The sequence below is a fragment of the Panulirus ornatus genome, chromosome 7, assembly GCF_036320965.1.
Source record: "Panulirus ornatus isolate Po-2019 chromosome 7, ASM3632096v1, whole genome shotgun sequence".
Lineage (NCBI taxonomy): Eukaryota > Metazoa > Arthropoda > Malacostraca > Decapoda > Palinuridae > Panulirus > Panulirus ornatus.
In genome coordinates, this window is record NC_092230.1 from 37,835,658 (window position 1) to 37,858,249 (window position 22,592).

Below are 22,592 nucleotides of genomic sequence, written 5' to 3' on the forward strand. Positions count from 1 at the left end.
AGGTTCAGTAGGGTTGTGGGACAAGTTAATTGGGAGGTAAGTTTGAATGGAGAAAAACTGGAGGAAGTGAATTGTTTTAAATATCTGGGAGTGGACTTAGCAGCGGATGGAACCATGGAAGCGGATGCGAGTCACAGGGTAGGGGAACGACCGAAGGTTCTGGGAGCGTTGAAGAATATGTGGAATGCGAGAATGTTGTCTACTCCTTCTTCTATAGGTATAAATTTGGTTTGTGCTCCTGAGAGCTAGCTGCTTGAGTGCCTCCAACATTAGCTACACCATACAATACTTGGCAAGCTGCTGTGTCGTGTGATTACTATGGGGCCATTAAAATCTCATTGGTGAGAAGTTCTGATAATGCTCTTTCCCAACATCTCGATACTTTGAAACTCTAAACCCTCTCATGTATTTCCCAATAACTATGACCAGGCATATTCCAGAAGACAGGTTTTTCACTTCATCCAAAATGAGTAAATTCTTTTCCTTGTTTCTTCTTCTTTTTTTTTTTTTGCTTTGTCGCTGTCTCCCGCGTTTGCAAGGTAGCGCAAGGAAACAGACGAAAGAAATGGCCCAACCCACCCCCATACACATGTATATACATACGTCCACACACACAAATATACATACCTACACAGCTTTCCATGGTTTACCCCAGATGCTTCACATGCCCTGATTCAATCCACTGACAGCACGTCAACCCCGGTATACCACATCGATCCAATTCACTCTATTCCTTGCCCGCCTTTCACCCTCTTGCATGTTCAGGCCCCGATCACACAAAATCTTTTTCACTCCATCTTTCCACCTCCAATTTGGTCTCCCACTTCTCCTCGTTCCCTCCACCTCCGACACATATATCCTCTTGGTCAATCTTTCCTCACTCATTCTCTCCATGTGCCCAAACCATTTCAAAACACCCTCTTCTGCTCTCTCAACCACGCTCTTTTTATTTCCACACATCTCTCTTACCCTTACGTTACTTACTCGATCAAACCACCTCACACCACACATTGTCCTCAAACATCTCATTTCCAGCACATCCATCCTCCTGCACACAACTCTATCCATAGCCCATGCCTCGCAACCATACAACATTGTTGGAACCACTATTCCTTCAAATATACCCATTTTTGCTTTCCGAGATAATGTTCTCGACTTCCACACATTCTTCAAGGCTCCCAGGATTTTCGCCCCCTCCCCACCCTATGATCCACTTCCGCTTCCATGGTTCCATCCGCTGCCAGATCCACTCCCAGATATCTAAAACACTTTACTTCCTCCAGTTTTTCTCCATTCAAACTTACCTCTTCTTTTTACTATTCATTAACCACTTTACATTTCAATTAAGGCCCAGCCTTGATGTTGATTTTTGTCAGTGATTGGAGCCTCCAACAAAAATGAAATGGGGAAAATAAAAAAGCTGATCGATTCATATACCTAAATGGAGTGACAATTACTAACAGTCTCATCCAACACTGTTACAAGTCAGTATGCCCCAAGTGAGAGGCAGGAGCTCAATGAAAAGGTGTTTGCATATATAAATTACTTCTGCACAGAACTCTGAAGTGACCCAAGTTTCACATACTGTACATGAAAAGTATACATGATGCCCATTTCTTGATTAATATAACCTAAGGAAAACTATCACGAAAGATACATACTTATCTTACTTTATCTATGAAATTAATATAACTTACCTAAAACCTGGAAGCATATTGTGTCTGACATGACAACAGTGACACCCAACCCACACCAGGCAATAACAACTGTCAACACATACAGCCAAAACTGATAATAGGAGAGCAACTCGTGATATGTGGATGGTGGAACGGTAACAGGAGCATCCAGATAGTTCATAAAACTGCCATCATCACAAACCATGGAGCAATTGATTGTAATTTCAGTTGGGCAGGTAGAATCAGCCAGCTGAAAAAATAATATTTTTTTAATTATGTGAATAAAAGTAAAAACTAAGATACTTGTATCACTAAATTATCATCTGAACTTCACCCTAGTACCACAATATTCTGGTTGATGCAAAATATGTCTTCCACTATCCAGCAAGGTATCTCAAGTAAAATTTCTGTATATCCTCACTCTATCCCTCTAGTTTATGTTTTTAATTTTTTCCTTCTTCCTTGCATACAATTTTCATAAACTCTTCCCAATATTTTCCACAACTATGCCATTTCAAAGTTCTGTCTATCATCTTTAAATTTACATGTGGCAGATCATGTGCATACAGATTCTAATCATACACACAAGTATCCAAATTTGTGTGTACGCTGAAAAATCAGTCTTCCAAAGAACTACTTTGCACTTTCCACACTAAATGAAGTTGTGTGATATGAGTAAAATTCCATCTTACACTTCCACCCTTGCACATGAAACATCTCTGCACAAAAGTAACCCCTTAAGAAGGCCCATAAATTTTCTAATGCTTCTGAAAAATGGGTGTTTTCTGAGGAAAACACAATTTTGCGGAAAGAAAAAAAATTACATAAGAACAAAACAAAGAAACGTGAAACTGCCACAAGTTTCCCCAGGAGAAATAAAAACTTCTGGTAGGAGTATAATGCTGAGACAAAGCCAAGCACTACTTAGCCTGGTGTTGATGTGCCTCAACTGTCACCATCTCATTTAGATTGTTATGATCCACTTGGTGCAAATGGATACTCATTAACAAACATATTTTCATCTGGAAAGACAGACACCTCATCTCATGGATTAAATTCAGCTAGATGTCATCTGCCCTGAGCAGGCCATGCCATGGCTAAAGAGTTCCAGAAAAACTCTTGTAATTCTTGTAAAAGGAGGACTTGTGAATCTTGCATTGTCCTCAATGATCTGCTGAAATTTGATTATTGGTGCAAAAACACAGATCATAGGACCTACACAAGGTTCCCTTCTCCAGGTAACATAGATGTATGTGAAGTTTAGTTCTAAAGGGTTGACTATAAATTCACAGGCATTCAAATCTAAAACAATCCAAGTCTTTCACACTTCTCTCTTTGGAGTTGTTTATCTCTTCTGCAAACAGATCTCCCTAATATCTCATCTACCAGATATTCTGCAAGGCCATTTCAGGCATTCAAGCAAGTATTTTTCTCATTATTCTCCACTAATTTTCTTCTCATATCTTTATTCTTTACTCTACTTATCTCTTAAAACTCACACACATAAACCAAGGTAATGGATAATGAGGGAGAGTGAATCTTGGTTACAGTCAGTTATTTTTATACTGCAGTTGACATTCTTGTTGATAAAAAGGAATAAAGAATGACTTGTCCTTGAGGCAGTTAAGTAATGCTATAAACACAAGGGTTATTAATCATGCAGGCTTTCTGAATATTACAATTAACTTATTTACCTAGGCTCTCACTGCACTTCATACTCTTCTCCAAGGTATAACTTCAGCTCTTAAGATAAAAATGAATTACTAAATCCAGACCACATGAAAATACAAATCTGCAAAGTAAAATCTTTATGTGCAAATATAAATTTACTTTAAATAAGATATAACATGCTAACAATCAAAAAAAGATTCAACTACATTACAGCTTGTATATATAGAGAAATAATGCTATCATACCTGAAAGGGGATTTTTTTCAGATTACAATTAAAAAAATAACAGTGGATGTTAACTTAGTCATCATTAAAGTGAGATAAATTTTACCTCTTGTCCTGCAACTGTAATGTCCAAGATGGGAAAGAAAGTACAGAGGTGTTCTTGATCATTATCATGCAAGTTGGTGGATGCTGTTAAGTTGAGTTCACCACCTTCGCAAACTGAAGATACATTCCAGGCATCACATATATTCAATGCTTCTGTTTCATGTGCATCACAGATAACCTGAGATGTAAAATAAGGATCTTAATATATTTTAAGAATATTTTCAATCTAAATCATAACTTCAACCTATATTCAGAATTCAAGAATTTAATGCTGGGATCTTTCCCTTCAGTATATCACACTTCTGAGCAACCCTACAAGTGAGTACAGTGAGCCTAATTTTGGCAGAACTGTAATATACACTTTGTGTTTAATAATTACAAGGATAAATGTTTAACTTTGTAAAACTATCACCTTAATTAGAAGGATATCTGGTATAAGATGACTCAGAATCTAGGTAAGATTTCTTCTAAACAAATATGTACTTATACACAAAAACCACCCCAGGAAGTATTACAGCAGTCATACCTAATTAATAAAGCAGTGCTTGGAATTATGTTATACAGATACACCACCAATTTTCCGGCACTCTTAGATCCAAAGCCTTGTCAGATTAATCATTTTGCTGGACCAACCATGGTCATGTAATAATAATTCATCAACACACCTCTAACCCACTAATTATACATCTCCTGTGTCTAAAGTATACCATGGACTGCTAGAAATTTAAATTAAACAAATATCAAATGTTTGAGCACCCTAAGATGGTAAGTCTGTCTTTAGATTGTTTGAATCCTTTGGGGTCTTCTTCATCTTCTGTTGTAAGTGGTTTCCTGGGTGTGCATCACCAGAATAATGCAGTTTTGTCAGCATTATACACCTGCTCAGGACTGAGGTGCTTGTCAGCTACGAGTTTTGCAAATTCATCAACATACTCGGCAGCACCTTTGAGGTTTGTAGACCCCATCCTACACTACAGTCATGCTCATGTTGTACTTTAAGTTCTTTATGGAACAACTTAGCCTGGTCCATTATCATGCTACCTGACAAGTCCACTCCATGATTCCGATGTTGTCGAAACACCATCATCCATTTTTTCAACAGTTCTACTTTATCTTGGATCAATATGGACTGGTGTTTACATTTGACACCATGAGTGACACTCTCATATGCCTTAAAGCCATAGCTTAGATTAAATCTAAGCAAAATAAGCTAAGAATCTCACAGAATTGCAGTATCACCACCAACAAGTGCAGAGTAAAGAATGTTAATAAGCGTGCCCTACACACAACACCATCTGTGGCTGCCCAGTAAACTAGTCTGGTGGCTGCAGTAATTTCAAGTTTCCTCACGTAATTCTGTCCCTAAAGGTGCCGAACCATCAGCTGCCGGAAATTCGAGTGTACCTGCACTATCTGTATCAGGACTGCTGGTCTTACTTTCCATTTCATTAAAACTAAAATACTTGGGTAAACTTCATAAATCTGCCATCCATAAACCAAACTACTGGCTTCTTTCTTTTTAATGCTTGTCATCATATTCTGTTTCTCATCTTATCTCTGCACAGTGGCGGTTTCATAACCAAAGAGGTCAAGGGGTGCTGCTACCGTGGTATAGGCTCAAAATTGGGAAAAGTCTTGAATTTTAGAGCCTCAAGGGGATACTATAGTTATCTGGAGTATTTAAGTTTCACCCCACTTCTGCTGGTGACCTCATTATTACACCATTAGGGGTGGAACAGAAGGGGGGGGGGGCACTGCCCAGCTCTGTCAGGGTAATAGTAGTAAAAGTTTCATAAATACAGGTAAATAATAGCAGTGTGATGGGGATTTAATTTTTAAAACAATTTAGGATCCCTCACTGCACAGGAGCTGCTCTCTACTAGTGGACTGCCAAGGGTGAGGCACAAATGGCCAAAAAGCAGCACTGGAGACTACCAAATATGCCGGGGAGTAAAAGGGGTTAGCGATTGAGCGAGATGGCTCTGAATGTAAACAGAATGATTGGTTAGAGTAGAAGGAGGAAGCTTGTGGAGAAATTCAAAAAGTTATAGTTTGGATGTGCTGGTGATTGCGGTAACCTACATCCTTGGGCAGGGTGTATGGACTCAAAATGAAAGTGATGAATCCAAGCTATGGGAAGGCATGGGAGGAGGAGTGGTATGGATGGGAACAAATGAAAATCATCAAGGAAAGGGGAAAGAAGGATATGCAATTCTGCTGTCACTGAGAGCATGGGAGAGTGTCACAGAGCATGCATGGAATAAATCAAGAATAGCAAGGGTGAAACAAAACTGGAACTGTGAAATATGCATAGGTATGGGTATGTGTGCCTCTGAATATGAAGACTGCAAGGTAATGATGAAATGAAGCATTTCTGGAGGAATTCAAATGACTGTGTAAATGGTTTTGATGCAGAGATAAAGGTGGTTGTAATGGGCAATATGAATGCAAAGGTGATGTGATGAAACTGGCGAGACAGTAGGTAAATAGGGAGTGCTTAGAGTAAATGAGATTGGAAGTTACCTTGTGGATGTCTGTGCTGAGAGGGGTTTATTCCTTGCAAACAAATGTTTTCAGCACAAGATGATCCACATGTATGAGAAATGTTGGAGGAAGAGAGCAAAAGGGTTTGATCTGATGATGTGGCAGTGGATGAAAGGTTGAGAAAGGCAGTGCTAGCTGTGAGAAGATACCAGTGGAAGTTAAGCAAAGGAGGAGGAAAGAATATTAGATGTGCAAGTGCAATGTTAAGAAGCTGATAGAGGAAAGCAAAGAAACAGTAAGTGAAGATTTTGGAAGACAGTTAACTGAACAGTTTAAGGAAAATAAGAGACTGTAGTGGTAGGAGGTGAAAAAGGAAAGAGGTGGATGTAAGAGTGGAAAAGTTACAGTGAGAAGTAAGGCAGGGGAGTTGCTGAATCAAAAGGAGGAAGTGAAAGGAAGATGGACGAGTATTTTGAAGAACTGATGAATGATGGAGAAGGTAAAGTAGTAGCTGTTACATGCATGGGTATGGAGGATGGAAGGAAAAGTATATAAGTGGAAGGGCTTTTAGCAAGAAGGGAGGTAAAAAGGGCAATAATGATGCTGAGGGAAGGAGAGGCACCCGGAGTGAATGGGATTATAGCTGAAATGTTGAAGTGTAAAGGAGAAAGTGTGACACACTGGATGCACATGATATGTAATTAAGCATGGAAACAGAAGACTGTGCCTGAGGACTGGGTGAAGGCTATAACTGTTCTTATATTCAAGGAAAAAGATGATAAGTATGTATGTAGCAATCACAAGAGATTAAGTCTATTATCAAGTATACCAGAAAAAGTGTATGCAAGGGTGTTGATCAAGAGTGATGGAAGTGACTGAATCAGAATAAGTGAGGAACAAGGGGGTTTTAGGAAAGGAAGGGGATGTGTGGGTCAGATTTTTGTGGTGAAAATGACTGTGGGAAAAGTATCTAGCATAAGATAAGCTGCAGCATTTTTGGATCTGGAGAAAGTGTATGACACAGCTGAGTGGAATGTTTCATGGGATGTGATAAGGATATAATGAGCAAGGGTGCAACTGTTGTACGGTGTGAAAGCCTTCTACTGAGAAGCAAATGCATGTGTAATAGTAGATAGAGAGTTGAGTGAGTGTTTTGGTATAAATGTTGGTGTGAGGCAGGGCAATGCAATTTTTTTTCATACATATTAGCAATTTCCTGCATTTGCGAGGTAGCATTAAGAACAGGACCGAGCCTTACAGGGAATATCCTCACTTGGCCCCATTCTTTGTTCCTTCTCTTGGAAAAGTAAATACAGGTTCTGGGAGTGTTGAAGAATGTGTGAAAGGCGAGAATATTATCTCGGAAGTGGTTCCAACGATGTTATGTGGTTGTGAGGCACGGGCTTTAGATAGGGTTGTGTGGCGGAGGGTGGATGTGTTGGAAATGAAATGTTTGAGGACAATATGTGGTGTGAGGCGCTTTGATCGAGTAAGTAATGAAAGGGTAAGAGAGATGTGTGGTAATAAAAAGAGTGTGGTTGAGAGAGCAGAAGAGGGTGTGTTGAGGATATGTGTCAGAGGTAGAGGGAACAAGGAGAAGCGGGAAGTGAAAAAGATTTCGAGAGATCGGGGCCTTAACATACAGGAGTATGAAAGGTGTGCAAGGAATTGAGTGAATTGGAATGATGTGGTATACCAGGGTCAACATGCTGTCAATGGATTGAACCAGGGCATGTGAATCGTATGGGGTAAACCATGGAAAGTTTTGTGGGGCCTGGATGTGGAAAGAGAGTTGTGGTTTCGGTGCATTACACATGACAGCTAGAGACTGAGTGTGAACGAATGTGGCCTTCTTGTCTTTTCCTAGCACTACTTTGTGTGAGTGGGGAGAGGGGGGGGATGCTTTTCATGTGTGGCAGGGTGGCAATGGGAATGGATGAAGGTAGCAAGTATGAATATGTACATGTGTTTATATGTATATGTCTGTGTATGTATATGTTGAAATGTACATGTATGTATAAGTCCATGTGCTGGCATTTAAGTATAATACATGTGTATGTGGGTGGATTGGGCCATTTCTTTCGTCTGTTTCCTTGCGCTACCTCGCAAATGCGGGAGACAGCGACAAAGTATAATAAATAAAAAATAAAAATATATATAGGTGTGTGTGTGTGTGTGTGTGTGTGTGTGTGTGTGTGTGTGTGTGTGTGTGTGTGTGTGTGTTTGAGGATAATATTGTGTTGTTTGCTCAGAGTGAAGAGTAACTGCAGATGGTTGTGTCTTTAATGATACGTGCAAGCATATGCAATTGATGGCAAATGCAAGTAACGGTAAAGTAATGGAGTTTGAAAGGAAAGAGAGTGAAAGTATAGATTTTGCAAAACCATACATAGTGAAAGAAGAAAGTGTAATAAACTGTGTTTTGGAAATGATGGAAGAAAGACCAGAAGAGGTAAGAGAATCTAAGTACTTAGGAGCAATTCTGGTTCCTCGCTAAGTTTGGTGAGACAAAAGGAGAGATGAGCAAGAGAGATGTGCAGGGTATGAGTCGCTAAGTCCCTTAATGAAACAACAAAGGGTATAGGTGTAATTGTGGAAGAAGAAAGCATTAAATGGCATGAAACAAGTATGAAAGTATGAAAGAAAGATTAGGCACCAGTATACTATACATCCATCCAACTGTTGAACTCTGAAAGTTAGGCTTACATCTTTATATGGTCTATATAAGTAGTTCTAACAACTATTACACCTTTTGCCAAAGATTAGTTGAGTAAGTGGCTTCTAACTCATTAAATAAATCCTTTCTATGTGAGCATCCCACAAGCACTGACTTGTTATAAAAAAAAATCTTTCAAGTCTGTGAATGAGCCTAAGATATCCTGTAACCTAACATACATGAATTTGCCATAGACTTTAAATAAACAGATGACAGGTCACAGGGATGATGGCAATGTCTAATGGTTGGACTAGATTATGGCAATACTGATTTTACATCCTATCTAACAAGAGCTGAACAATCATTAATGACAGTGATATGAATATAAAACTAACAAAGCCTTGTGCAATATTTCTAGGTGGATAGTTAACATTTAATGTGATCCAGTTTTCCTGAATGAATGTCATCAGCCCACAATCTTTTTCTCTTGTATAATCTCAGAATCCATCACAACTGAAACTTCGTTTTAATCTACTAACCTCACAATCTGTTGTATAGTTCCCTGAGATGCTGTTAAGAAAATCACTTTGGCCACATTTATCTTTAGAAAAGCAGTGCTTGAATGAAGTGGAAGAGTCATTGCAGTAAAGCTTCACATGAGCTAAGGCATGGCTTGGCTTCTGAGGCACAGCAGGGGTGAAGTAGATGCTATATGAGAACAAATTAAGTACCCGTATTAGAGAGGTAAAACATTTCAGTACAACAGAATCTCAATGCAAAGTAAAATTCAATAATGATATCATTAAGATGATACAAATATGTCCTTTTTAACAAAATGAGGAATCATAAACTATCAGCAAATTTTTGTAGAGACAACAGAGTAAGCATAACTTCCTTCCTTAATCACAAACTATTTCAAGGTACCAGCAATCCCTATTTACACTCTATAAAACTACAGTATCCTCCAACTGCCTTAATTTCACAAATTAATTATATAACTGACTCTCTCTCTCTCTCTCTCTCTCTCTCTCTCTCTCCTTTTAATACAGCCCAAACCACTAAAATCAGTGTCATTTATCGAACACACACTAAACCTAACTGATATCTTTTGAGGTTCAGAGGCTTAGAAAAGTAATTTGACAACTGTACTTGAGACAGAGGGCCATGCAAAATGAGAGTATGGAAGGAGGGTTTATAGAAGGAAAAAGGAGATGCATAGCTAAAATCAGTGTCATTTATCAAACACACACTAAATCCTAACTGATATCTTTTGAAGTTCAAAGGTTCAAAAAAGTAATTTGACAACTGTACTTGAGACAGAGGGCCATGCAAAATGAGAGTATGGAAGGAGGGTTTATAGAAGGAAAAAGGAGATGCATAGCGGTAAATCTTTTTTAACCCACCTGAAAAAGCCAAGTGCACATACAACAATAGCAGACAAAAACATTCCACGATGGATCCGCAGCCAGTCAGAGAGTGCTCCTGATGCTGTTTTAACAATGAGTCCAACAAAAGGTAAGACAGTGTATATTAGGCCAATGCCAGCAGGAGAGATGCCCTGTTGTCGAGCATACACTGGCAAGAATGGAAGAACTGGAGCTGTGCCTGGAGCAGTATTGAAAGTTCATACACATTAGATGAATATACATTATCAACTAATTCATTAATAAATCTATCAACAAATCATGACAATATATATTATCATTATATCATTATACTTGATCACTGTTTCCCACGTCAGCAAGGTAGCACCAGAAAACAGACAAAGAATGGCCCATCCACTCATATACGCACACATACATATATATCAGTATTTCCAGACTGAATGTGAAATACAAACCTGCAAACAAAAGAAAGTAGTGAGCCTTGACAGGCAAATATTTCATATTGATCTTCATTTTGTTTAAATACTGCTGCAAAGACATGAGTCACTATCTGGAAATTATATACAATCATCAGTAACCAAAAACATCAAATAATTTACTAACAAAGTCTATCATATATAATAAATTTTGTTTTCCAGCTGGTTTTGGTTAACTTCATAAATATACACATATTTCTTTTCTTATTTATTCTTTATCATTATACTTAGTCACGATCTCCCGAGTTAGCAAGGCAGCACAAGGAAACAGGCGAAAGAATGGCCCAACCCACCCACATACACACATATGTACATAAACGCCCACACACGCACATATACATACCTATACATTTCAACGTATACATACATATACATACACAGACATAAACATATATACACATGTACACATTCATACTTGCTGCCATCACCCATTCCTGTCACCACCCTGCCACACATGAAAAACAGCAGCACACACACACACACACACACACCCCATGCGCGAAGTAGTGCTAGGAAAAGACAACAAATGCCACATTCTTTCACATGCAGTCTCTAGATGTCATGTGTAATGCACCGAAACCACAGCTCCCTTTCTACATCCAGGCAAAACAAAACTTTCCATGGTTTAACCCAGATGCTTCACATGCCCTGGTTCAATGCATTGACAGCACATCGACCCCAGTATACCACATCGTTCCAATTCACTCTATTCCTTACATGCCTTTCACCCTCCTGTATGTTCAAGCCCTGATCGCTCAAAATCTTTTTCACTCCATCCTTCCACCTCCAATTTGGTCTCCCACTTCTCGTTCCCTCCAACTCTGACACATGTATCCTCTTTGTCCATCTTTCCTCATTCATTCTCTCCATGTGACCAAACCATTTCAATACACCCTCTTCTGCTCTCTCAACCACACTCTTTTTATTACCACACATCTCTCTTACCCTTCCATTACTTAATCAAACCACCTCACCACATATTATCCTAGAACATCTCATTTCCAACATATCCACCCCCTCTCTGCACAACCCTATCTATCGCCCATGCCTCACAACCATATATCATTGTTGGAACCACAATTCCTTCAAACATACCCATTTTTGCTCTTTGAGATAACATTCTCGCCTTCCACTCATTTTTCAATGCTCCTAGAACCTTTGCTCCCTCCCCCACCCTGTGACTCGCTTCTGCTTCCATGGTTCAATCCACTGCCAAATCCACTCCCAGATGTCTAAAACACTTCACTTCCTCCAGTTTTTCTCCATTCAAACTTACCTCCCAATTGACTTGTCCCTCAACTCTCCTGTATCTAATAACCTTGCTCTTATTCACATTTACTCTCAGCTTTCATCTTTCACACACTTTACCAAACTCAGTCACCAACCTCAGCAGTTTCTCACCCGAATGATCCACCAGCGCTGTATCATCAGCGAACAACAACTGACTCACTTCCCAAGCCCTCTCCTCCACAACAGACTGCATACTTGCCCCTCTCTCCAAAACTCTTGTATTCACCTCCCTAACATCCCCATCCATAAACAAATTAAACAACCATGGAGACATCACACATCCCTGCCGCAAACCAACATTCAGTGGGAACCACTCACTTTCCTCTCTTCCTACTCGTACACATGCCTTACATCCTTGATAAAAACTTTTCACTGCTTCTAGCAACTTGCCTCCCACACCATATACTCTTAATACCTTCCACAAAGCATCTCTATCAACCCTATCATATGCCTTCTCCAGATCCATAACTGCTACACATAAATCCATCTGCTTTTCTAAGTATTTCTCACATACATTCTTCAAAGCAAACACCTGATCCACACATCCTCTACCACCTATGAAACCACACTGCTCACTTCACTACTACTTGTTACTATCTCCCCATTTGCCCCCTTCACTGTTGTTCCCATTTGTTCTCCTGTCTTATGCATTTTATTTACCTCCTTCCAAAACATCTTTTTATTTTCCCTAAACTTCAATGATACTCTCTCACCCCGACTCTCATTTGCCCTCTTTTTCACCTCAAGCACCTTTCTCTTGACCTCTTGCCTCTTTCTGTTATACATCTCCCAGTCATTTCCACTATTTTCCAGCAAAAAACGTCCAAATGCCTCTCTTCTCTTTCACTAATAATCTTACTTCTTCATCCCACCACTCACTACCCTTTCTAATCTCCCCACCTCCCACCTTTCTCATACCACAGGCATCTTTTGCACAAGCCATCACTGCTTCCCTAAATACATCCCATTCTTACCCCACTCCCCTTACGTCCTCTGCTCTGACCTTTTTCCATTCTGCTCTCAATCTCTCCTGGTACTTCCTCACACAAGTCTCCTTTCCAAGCTCACTTACTCTCTCCGCTCTCTTCACCCTAACATTCTCTCTTCTTTTCTGAACAACCTCTATACCTTCACCTCCACAAGATAATGGTCAGACATCCCCCCAGTTGCCCCTCTCAGCACATCCAAAAGTCTCTCTTTCATGCGCCTATCAATTAACATGTAATCCAATAATGCTCTCTGGCCATCTCTCCTACTTACATACTTATCTCAATTTAAACCAGGTATTCCCAATCACCATTGCTTTTTCAGCACACAAATCTACAACATTTACAACACTGAGCACACCATGTACACCAATTATACCCTCAACTGCCATATTACTCACCTTTGCATTCAAATCACCCATCACTATAACCCAGTCTCGTGCATCAAAGCTGCTAACACACTCACTCTGTTGCTCCCAAAACACTTTTAGTTTTACCCATATCAATCTAGAGTTTACTCTCTTACAGTCTATCACACACTCCCACAACTCCTGCTTAAGGAGTAGTGCTACTCCTTCCTTTGCTTTTGTCTTCTCACCAACCACTGACTTTACTCCCAAGACATTCCCCATCACCCATGAGCTTCGTTTCACTCAGAGCCAAAACATCCAGGTTCCTTTCCTCAAGCATTCTACCTATTTCTCCTTTTTTCTCATCTTGGTTACATCCACACACATTTGGACACCCTAATCTGAGCCTTTGAGGAGGATGAGCACTCCCCACGTGACTCCTTGTCTCCCTTTTAGAAAGTTAAAATACAAGGAGGGGGGGTTTCTATCCCCCCACTCCCGTCCCCTTTAGTCGCCTTCTATGACACACAGGGAATGCGTGGGAAGTATTCTTTCTCCCGTATAGGTAATTCAATTTCAGCTCCATCTTTTCACTCGTCTCCCAAAACCAGTTCAGATTTGGTGAGCTTTTGGTATCAATAGATTGAAAGAAAATAGATATGAGTGATCATTAATCATAAAGACACTCTCCAAGCACAAAGAGAAGTTAACCAATGGAAGGCACAAAAGTAAACCTTATCATTACTGAAACCCTAATGTAGCACAGGCAACATTCATTCCACATTTTCCCTGATCTTGTAAATCATGCTCTCCACAGCAAAATTTTATAGTGACAATAAAATATCAAAGATATGAACAATTGTGCAATGCATAAATACTCCCCTTTATATACCAGCTACAATTATACACTTCTCTAATTTTTCTCTTTAAAAACAATGTACTTCTAAACTTAAATGAAGTGCAACCTCAATCTGAAAGGCTTCAATGTATCAAAAATCAGCTTATAAATGACCCTCCAGACTCCACCTGAATAAGTTTGGGATGAAACCGAAATTTCTGTGCATGTCAGTCACATTAAATCATAGTTTGGTTGGGTAAGGACCCATTGGTCTGAGTCTGGGATGTAACAGAATACTCTGTTAGCCTCTGTCCACAGTATGGGACACAGAGCATCAGGAGAATATGTAACAACCTGCTGTGCATCACTTCAGAGCACATCTACTTAACTTCATCTACATATAATATTCTCTCTGAACACATACATGTAGTTTTGCACTGATTTACTAAGTCTAATAATGCGATACTATTTTTTTGTACCTTTACACCAAAGAAATAATTCTAGAAATTTCAGGACAAAACAAGGCCTAGCCTGGTCAACTCCCACATGTCTCAGATAAACAGATGCTTGGTCAACATAAACTCAAACTCAATGCACATGTTCTCAAGCAGCTGTAGTTTTTTTATGGTACAATGGCCAGTCATTCTGTAAGAAATCATGGCTAAAAAGAGTGCTATGAGTGTTGAACATTTTAAGAGCTCCTAGAACCTTAGACTGCTGTAAAGCTGAAAATAATTTAGCATCATGAGCGTGGGGAGAGCAGTTTGCACCTAATGCATACCCTATTTCAGAACACAAAGTGATTCAGGTGATCTTGGACTATTTGCCTCTGAATCAGAGTACTCTTTGCTACTCCTTAAACTCCTCCTGATAGGAGAGAGGACTTCGAACAATAATTATCATTTGAGGATGAAGGAAAACAAACGGTTTATTTATCAATGATCCTGGGAAAAAATCGGAAATTAGCGGAATTCAGCTTCTAACTGTAAACTCTTACCTTAATTAGTCCACAAGAAAGAGGTCTTATGATACTAACAATACTCCTCATCTTCAACATTTATCAGAACCTGTTCTCAGTAAAAGAACATTTTCAGCTGTGGCATAATTAGCTTTAAAATGGTTCTCACCCAGTACAATACGTAAATACCTGGTTGTAAAATGTACCTGTAGTTCCTATCCTATAACACCCAAAACAAGTTGGAAATAAGGTAGATTTTACAGAAAACAAAAAGAACATTATTACAAAATAAAGAGAGCCTATAAAAACCTTAGACTCAATATTTACCTTATATTCAATTCTGTATTAGAAATATGTCATTGTTATGGCCAACTGCTTTCCTCCACTTGGAGCAGCCATAATAAACAAGGGTTTTTTCAGAGGAGCACTGTTCTTATCTGAAAGTTCACGGGGAGGTATTCAGTTATTTCTTTGGTAAGGTTCTCAACAGTTGTGTTCATTCTCATCTAAGTTTTCCATTAATGTACATAATTCAGAATATATACAGTTCAAGGGCACTACAGAAACAACTTACAAAAATGAAACAAAATCATATCAATGAACTCCTAACACTCAATAAGAAGTACTACATTTAAAATCTCATATGTGAACGAACGAACTGTAACATGAACGTGATACATTATCCAGTTTCAGTTTTGATTCTCCTCCTCAACGAACCACGAATATGTCCAAGCAGGAACTCTGGTTATCCATTTGGCTCTACCTCACAATTACCTATGAATATTGAATGATCAGTAGATTTATTATATGTTTGGAGAATACAAAAAGATGCAGAACATGATTTGGAACATAATATTTAAGGTTTAAAGTCAAGAAAAGTATATACAGGTAAATATAAGGTTCATTAATGTCATAGTAAATATACACATAAAAATCTCACTTGGGAGCTGAAATGAGAGTAGAAATATACCAATTTAATAGTTATCTGCTGGAATCATGCAGTCTGTTTGTTGACATCTAATGCCACTTTGGAGGTGCACTTTCCTTAGTACTGCATATTTTGACTACTCAATTGAAAACTGAGATAAATCTTTATTGCTAATGAGGCTAGGTGAGCTTTTCTTAAGTTCTGTTGAATCATTATACAAGTTACCCATATTTTCTTGGATACATTCAGTATCATTAAATCTAAATGTCCCAAATCATGCTCTACGGGTACTATTTTAATCACGTTACTATATATATATATATATATATATATATATATATATATATATATATATATATATATATATATAAAGAACCTTTACCATAAGTAGCATTCTCCTAAAGCTACACCTGATGTGGAACTTCAAAAATACAGAAACTTTGACTATCAACACTTTCTCACAACATTTCCATGGCGGAATACTATCTCCATCCCTTGTGAAGTTCCTTCTCTTTCCCTTTCATCCTGGCAGCAGCTGTGAGGCAGTGAGTAGCGCCTTTACCACATTAATATGATGAACCTGTCATTTGGCCTACGGTTAATAACCTCTTCATGAACCATGGCCAAATTATGTTATCTGTTCAACCCATGTACTAACTATATTTATATTAAAGAATCGCCATAAAAATGTTTCATAAACTAACGATAAACATATTCTTACTGGCACATTGCCCGCACCGGGTTAACTACTGTTTCATCATCAGCCACTTTCCATGTTATACGCGTTATAATCCGTCCCTAAACAGACCACCAGTTATATCCAAACACCAACACGTACCTTTATACGTACTAGATGTAATACACAAGTAAATATGTATCCGGGTACGAATCCTACCATCAAGTAACTCAATTTCCCTCAAGGTTTTGTACCAAAACTCTTTACATTGCTTGTCCACGACTCCAACTGCGAGATGCTGGTTACCGCTTGTATAATCGTGACCAGGTTCGGTAATCTCACTCACATCAACCGTAACTTTTGGCACTCTAGAGGTAATATTATATTGCCTTTAGATTGTTAATACTTTTAAGGTAAACTTGAAGCTTTTAGAGGTCATTTCTTTATGCTAAAGACTATGGAAGTAAATAGAGTAAACCTAATGATAAGATTTTGGGTAAGGATGGTTGCCTATGTAAACAATGCGTACGAATACCTATCTAACATGTTGCTATATAACTTTTCTGGTTTTCTTTTTTATACTTACGTTGAAATTCATTAAAAGTCTCTGTAAAATATAAAATTCTAACTATTCAACAAATTCTTCCCCAAAAGGAACAATAGATGAGCTGTCATATAACCACATCTGCATTCCATTTACTCTCCTAAGAATGCAAGTTTTTTGTTTATACGGTTGACATGTCTTTCATTTTATGGCATAATATTTTCAAACAGCTTATTTCATTATTTTCAGCTAAGAATTGAACTATCAGCCATTGCGCTTGGTAGAGCGGAAGTAGTCTAGCATTACCATGAAAAGTGACGGTCAATTGAGTATAATTCTTGGACATTGCATCTAATAGGGAGGACGGAACTGGATGAGAGGGGAGAGGTGCGTGTCTTATTCCCACCTCCCACAATTTTTTGCCAAGTATACAAATTTCTGAGCAACTCATCCTCCCATCGCTGTTGATCGATAAGCTGGGAACGTAGTTAAGGCTATGACAAGGGAGAAAGAATACGACAGGGTAGAAAGAATACTTCCTACGTATTCCCTGCGTGTCGAAGAAGGCGACTAAAAGGGGAGGGAGCGGGGAGCTGGAAATACTCCCCTCATTTTTTACTTTTCTAAAAAAAAAAAAGCAGAGAAGGGAGCCAAGTGAGGGTATTCCCTCAAAGGCTGTCCTCTGTTCTTAACGCTACCTCACTAATGCGGGAAATGGCGATACATATATCACTAATGCGGGAAATGGCAATATATATATATATACATATATATATATATATAAAGTGTTTTAGATATCTGGGAGTGGATCTGGCAGCGGATGGAACCATGGAAGCGGAAGTGGATCATAGGGTGGGGGAGGGGGCGAAAATCCTGGGACCCTTGAAGAATGTGTGGAAGTCGAGAACATTATCTCGGAAAGCAAAAATGGGTATGTTTGAAGGAATAATGGTTCCAACAATGTTGTATGGTTGCGAGGCGTGGGCTATGGATAGTATTGTACGCAGGAGGATGGATGTGCTGGAAATGAGATGTTTGAGGACAATGTGTGGTGTGAGGTGGTTTGATCGAGTAAGTAACGTAAGGGTAAGAGAGATGTGTGGAAATAAAAAGAGCGTGGTTGAGAGAGCAGAAGAGGGTGTTTTGAAATGGTTTGGGCACATGGAGAGAATGAGTGAGGAAAGATTGACCAAGAGGATATATGTGTCAGAGGTGGAGGGAACGAGGAGAAGTGGGAGACCAAATTGGAGGTGGAAAGATGGAGTGAAAAAGATTTTGTGTGATCGGGGCCTGAACATGCAGGAGGGTGAAAGGAGGGCAAGGAATAGAGTGAATTGGAGCGATGTGGTATACCGGGGTTGACGTGCTGTCAGTGGATTGAATCAAGGCATGTGAAGCGTCTGGGGTAAACCATGGAAAGCTGTGTAGGTATGTATATTTGCGTGTGTGGACGTATGTATATACATGTGTATGGGGGTGGGTTGGGCCATTTCTTTCGTCTGTTTCCTTGCGCTACCTCGCAAACGCGGGAGACAGCGACAAAGCAAAAAAAAAAAAAGAAAAAAAATATATATATATATATATATATATATATATATATATATATATATATATATATATATATATATATATATATATATATATATATATATACATATATATATATATATGGTGTGGGAGGAAAGTTGTTAGAAGCAGTGAAAAGTTTTTATCGAGGATGTAAGGCATGTGTACGTGTAGGAAGAGAGGAAAGTGATTGGTTCTCAGTGAATGTAGGTTTGCGGCAGGGGTGTGTGATGTCTCCATGGTTGTTTAATTTGTTTATGGATGGGGTTGTTAGGGAGGTAAATGCAAGAGTTTTGGAAAGAGGGGCACGTATGAAGTCTGTTGGGGATGAGAGAGCGTGGGAAGTGAGTCAGTTGTTGTTCGCTGATGATACAGCGCTGGTGGCTGATTCATGTGAGAAACTGCAGAAGCTGGTGACTGAGTTTGGTAAAGTGTGTGGAAGAAGAAAGTTAAGAGTAAATGTGAATAAGAACAAGGTTATTAGGTACAGTAGGGTTGAGGGTCAAGTCAATTGGGAGGTGAGTTTGAATGGAGAAAAGCTGGAGGAAGTCAAGTGTTTTAGATATCTGGGAGTGGATCTGGCAGCGGATGGAACCATGGAAGCGGAAGTGGATCATAGGGTGGGGGAGGGGGCGAAAATTCTGGGGGCCTTGAAGAATGTGTGGAAGTCGAGAACATTACCTCGGAAAGCAAAAATGGGTATGTTTGAAGGAATAGTGGTTCCAACAATATTGTATGGTTGCGAGGCGTGGGCTATGGATAGAGTTGTGCGCAGGAGGATGGATGTGCTGGAAATGAGATGTTTGAGGACAATGTGTGGTGTGAGGTGGTTTGATCGAGTGAGTAACGTAAGGGTAAGAGAGATGTGTGGAAATAAAAAGAGCGTGGTTGAGAGAGCAGAAGAGGGTGTTTTGAAGTGGTTTGGGCACATGGAGAGAATGAGTGAGGAAAGATTGACCAAGAGGATATATGTGTCGGAGGTGGAGGGAACGAGGAGAAGAGGGAGACCAAATTGGAGGTGGAAAGATGGAGTGAAAAAGATTTTGTGTGATCGGGGCCTGAACATGCAGGAGGGTGAAAGGAGGGCAAGGAATAGAGTGAATTGGATCGATGTGGTATACCGGGGTTGACGTGCTGTCAGTGGATTGAATCAGGGCATGTGAAGCGTCTGGGGTAAACCATGGAAAGCTGTGTAGGTGTGTATATTTGCGTGTGTGGACGTATGTATATACATGTGTATGGGGAGGGGTTGGGCCATTTCTTTCGTCTGTTTCCTTGCGCTACCTCGCAAACGCGGGAGACAGCGACAAAGTATAATAAAATAATATATATATATATATATATATATATATATATATATATATATATATATATATATATATATATATTGCGGCAGGGGTGTGTGATGTCTCCATGGTTGTTTAATTTGTTTATAGATGCGGTTGTTAGGGAGGTGAATGCAAGAGTTTTGGAAAGAGGGGCAAGTATGAAGTCTGTTGGGAATGAGAGAGCTTGGGAAGTGAGTCAGTTGTTGTTCGCTGATGATACAGCGCTGGTGGCTGATTCATGTGAGAAACTGCAGAAGCTGGTGACTGAGTTTGGTAAAGTGTGTGAAAGAAGAAAGTTAAGAGTAAATGTGAATAAGAGCAAGGTAATTAGGTACAGTAGGGTTGAGGGTCAAGTCAATTGGGAGGTAAGTTTGAATGGAGAAAAACTGGAGGAAGTAAAGTGTTTTAGATATCTGGGAGTGGATCTGGCAGCGGATGGAACCATGGAAGCGGAAGTGAATCATAGGGTGGGGGAGGGGGCGAAAATCCTGGGACCCTTGAAGAATGTGTGGAAGTCGAGAACATTATCTTGGAAAGCAGAAATGGGCATGTTTGAAGGAATAGTGGTTCCAACAATGTTGTATGGTTGCGAGGCGTGGGCTATGGATAGAGTTGTGCGCAGGAGGGTGGATGTGCTGGAAATGAGATGTTTGAGGACAACGTGTGGTGTGAGGTGGTTTGATCGAGTAAGTAACGTAAGGGTAAGAGAGATGTGTGGAAATAAAAAGAGCATGGTTGAGAGAGCAGAAGAGGGTGTTTTGAAATGGTTTGGGCACATGGAGATAATGAGTGAGGAAAGATTGACCAAGAGGATATATGTGTCAGAGGTGGAGGGAACGAGGAGAAGTGGGAGACCAAATTGGAGGTGGAAAGATGGAGTGAAAAAGATTTTGTGTGATCGGGGCCTGAACATGCAGGAGGGTGAAAGGAGAGCAAGGAATAGAGTGATTTGGATCGATGTGGTATACCGGGGTTGACGTGCTGTCAGTGGATTGAATCAGGGCATGTGAAGCGTCTGGGGTAAACCATGGAAAGCTGTGTAGGTATGTATATTTGCGTGTGTGGACGTGTATGTATATACATGTGTATGGGGGTGGGTTGGGCCATTTCTTTCGTCTGTTTCCTTGCGCTACCTCGCAAACGGGAGACAGCGACAAAGCAAAAAAGAAAAAAAAAAAAAATATATATATATATATATATATATATAAATATACACGTGCTTCTGTGTGTTATCCATGGTCACAGGGAAGAGAATGCTGCCCACGTATATCCTGTATGCTGTACGAAAAACTTAAGGGGCGTGGGAGCCGGAGTGCTGAAAATCCTCTCATCCTGCATATTTTCCAGAGGAAGGAAGAGAGGAAATAGCTCGATAAGGATGATTTCCCTTCAAAGGCTCTGTGATCTGTTATGGACGCTACCTTGCTAACGCGGGAAAACTGTTATTTATATATATATATATATATATATATATATATATATATATATATATATATATATATATATATATATATATATATATACCTCGCACACATGAGGGGAGAGGGAGATGGTATTCCATGTGTGGCGAGGTGGTAATGGAAATGAATAAAGACAGTGTGAACTGTGAACATGTGTATATATGTGTATGTCTGTGTGTGTATATGTATGTGTACATTGAGATGTATAGGTATGTATATTTGCGTGTGTGGACGTGTATGTACATACATGCGTATGGGGGTGGGTTGGGCCATTTCTTTCGTCTGTTTCCTTGCGCTACCTCGCAAACGCGGGAGACTGCGACAAAGCAAAATAAATAAATAAATAATATATATATATATATATATATATATATATATAGATATATAGATATATATATATATATATATATATATATATATATATATATATATATATATTAAGAGTAAATATATATATATATATATATATATATATATATATATATATATATATATATATATATATATATATATATATATATACCTGGGGATAGGGGAGAAAGAATACTTCCCACGTATTCCCTGCGTGTCGTAGAAGGCGACTAAAAGGGGAGGGAGCGAGTGGCTGGAAATCCTCCCCCCTCTTTTTTTTTTTTTTTTTTTAATTTTCCAAAAGAAGGAACAGAGAAGGGGGCCAGGTGAGGATATTCCCTCTAAGGCCCAGTCCTCTGTTCTTAACGCTACCTCGTTAATGCGGGAAATGGCGAATAGTATGAAAGAAAGAAGAATATATATATATATATATATATATATATATATATATATATATATATATATATATATATATATATATATATATATATATATAAACATATATATATATATATATATATATATATATATATATATATATATATATATATATATATATATATGGATTTGTATGTAGCATGTATGGATCTGGAGAAGGAATATGATAGAGTTGATAGAGATGCTCTGTGGAAGGTATTAA

General features: G+C 39.0%; 1 protein-coding gene across 7 annotated transcripts in view; it reads right to left on the bottom strand.

Annotated features, from left to right (window-relative positions):
• The window catches only part of Sugb (Sugar baby), a 52,917-nt gene extending 35,895 nt beyond the window's left edge, over nt 1-17,022 (bottom strand). Inside the window, exons 1-8 of one of the 7 annotated variants that reach the window (XM_071663522.1) lie at nt 16,866-17,010; nt 15,817-15,873; nt 15,427-15,536; nt 10,657-10,751; nt 10,220-10,421; nt 9,356-9,524; nt 3,678-3,854; nt 1,698-1,926 (exon numbers count right to left, since the gene is read on the bottom strand). In XM_071663522.1, coding sequence (XP_071519623.1) covers nt 1,698-1,926; nt 3,678-3,854; nt 9,356-9,524; nt 10,220-10,421; nt 10,657-10,741 — 862 coding nt within the window. In that variant the 5' untranslated portion in view covers nt 10,742-10,751; nt 15,427-15,536; nt 15,817-15,873; nt 16,866-17,010. Of the gene's footprint in view, nt 1-1,697; nt 1,927-3,677; nt 3,855-9,355; nt 9,525-10,219; nt 10,422-10,656; nt 10,752-15,426; nt 15,537-15,777; nt 15,874-16,409; nt 16,711-16,748; nt 16,766-16,865 lie in introns of those variants that run through there. The other 6 variants (XM_071663520.1, XM_071663521.1, XM_071663519.1 and 3 more) reach the window with 6 other exon arrangements.
• Nucleotides 17,023-22,592: the final 5,570 nt, after the last annotated feature.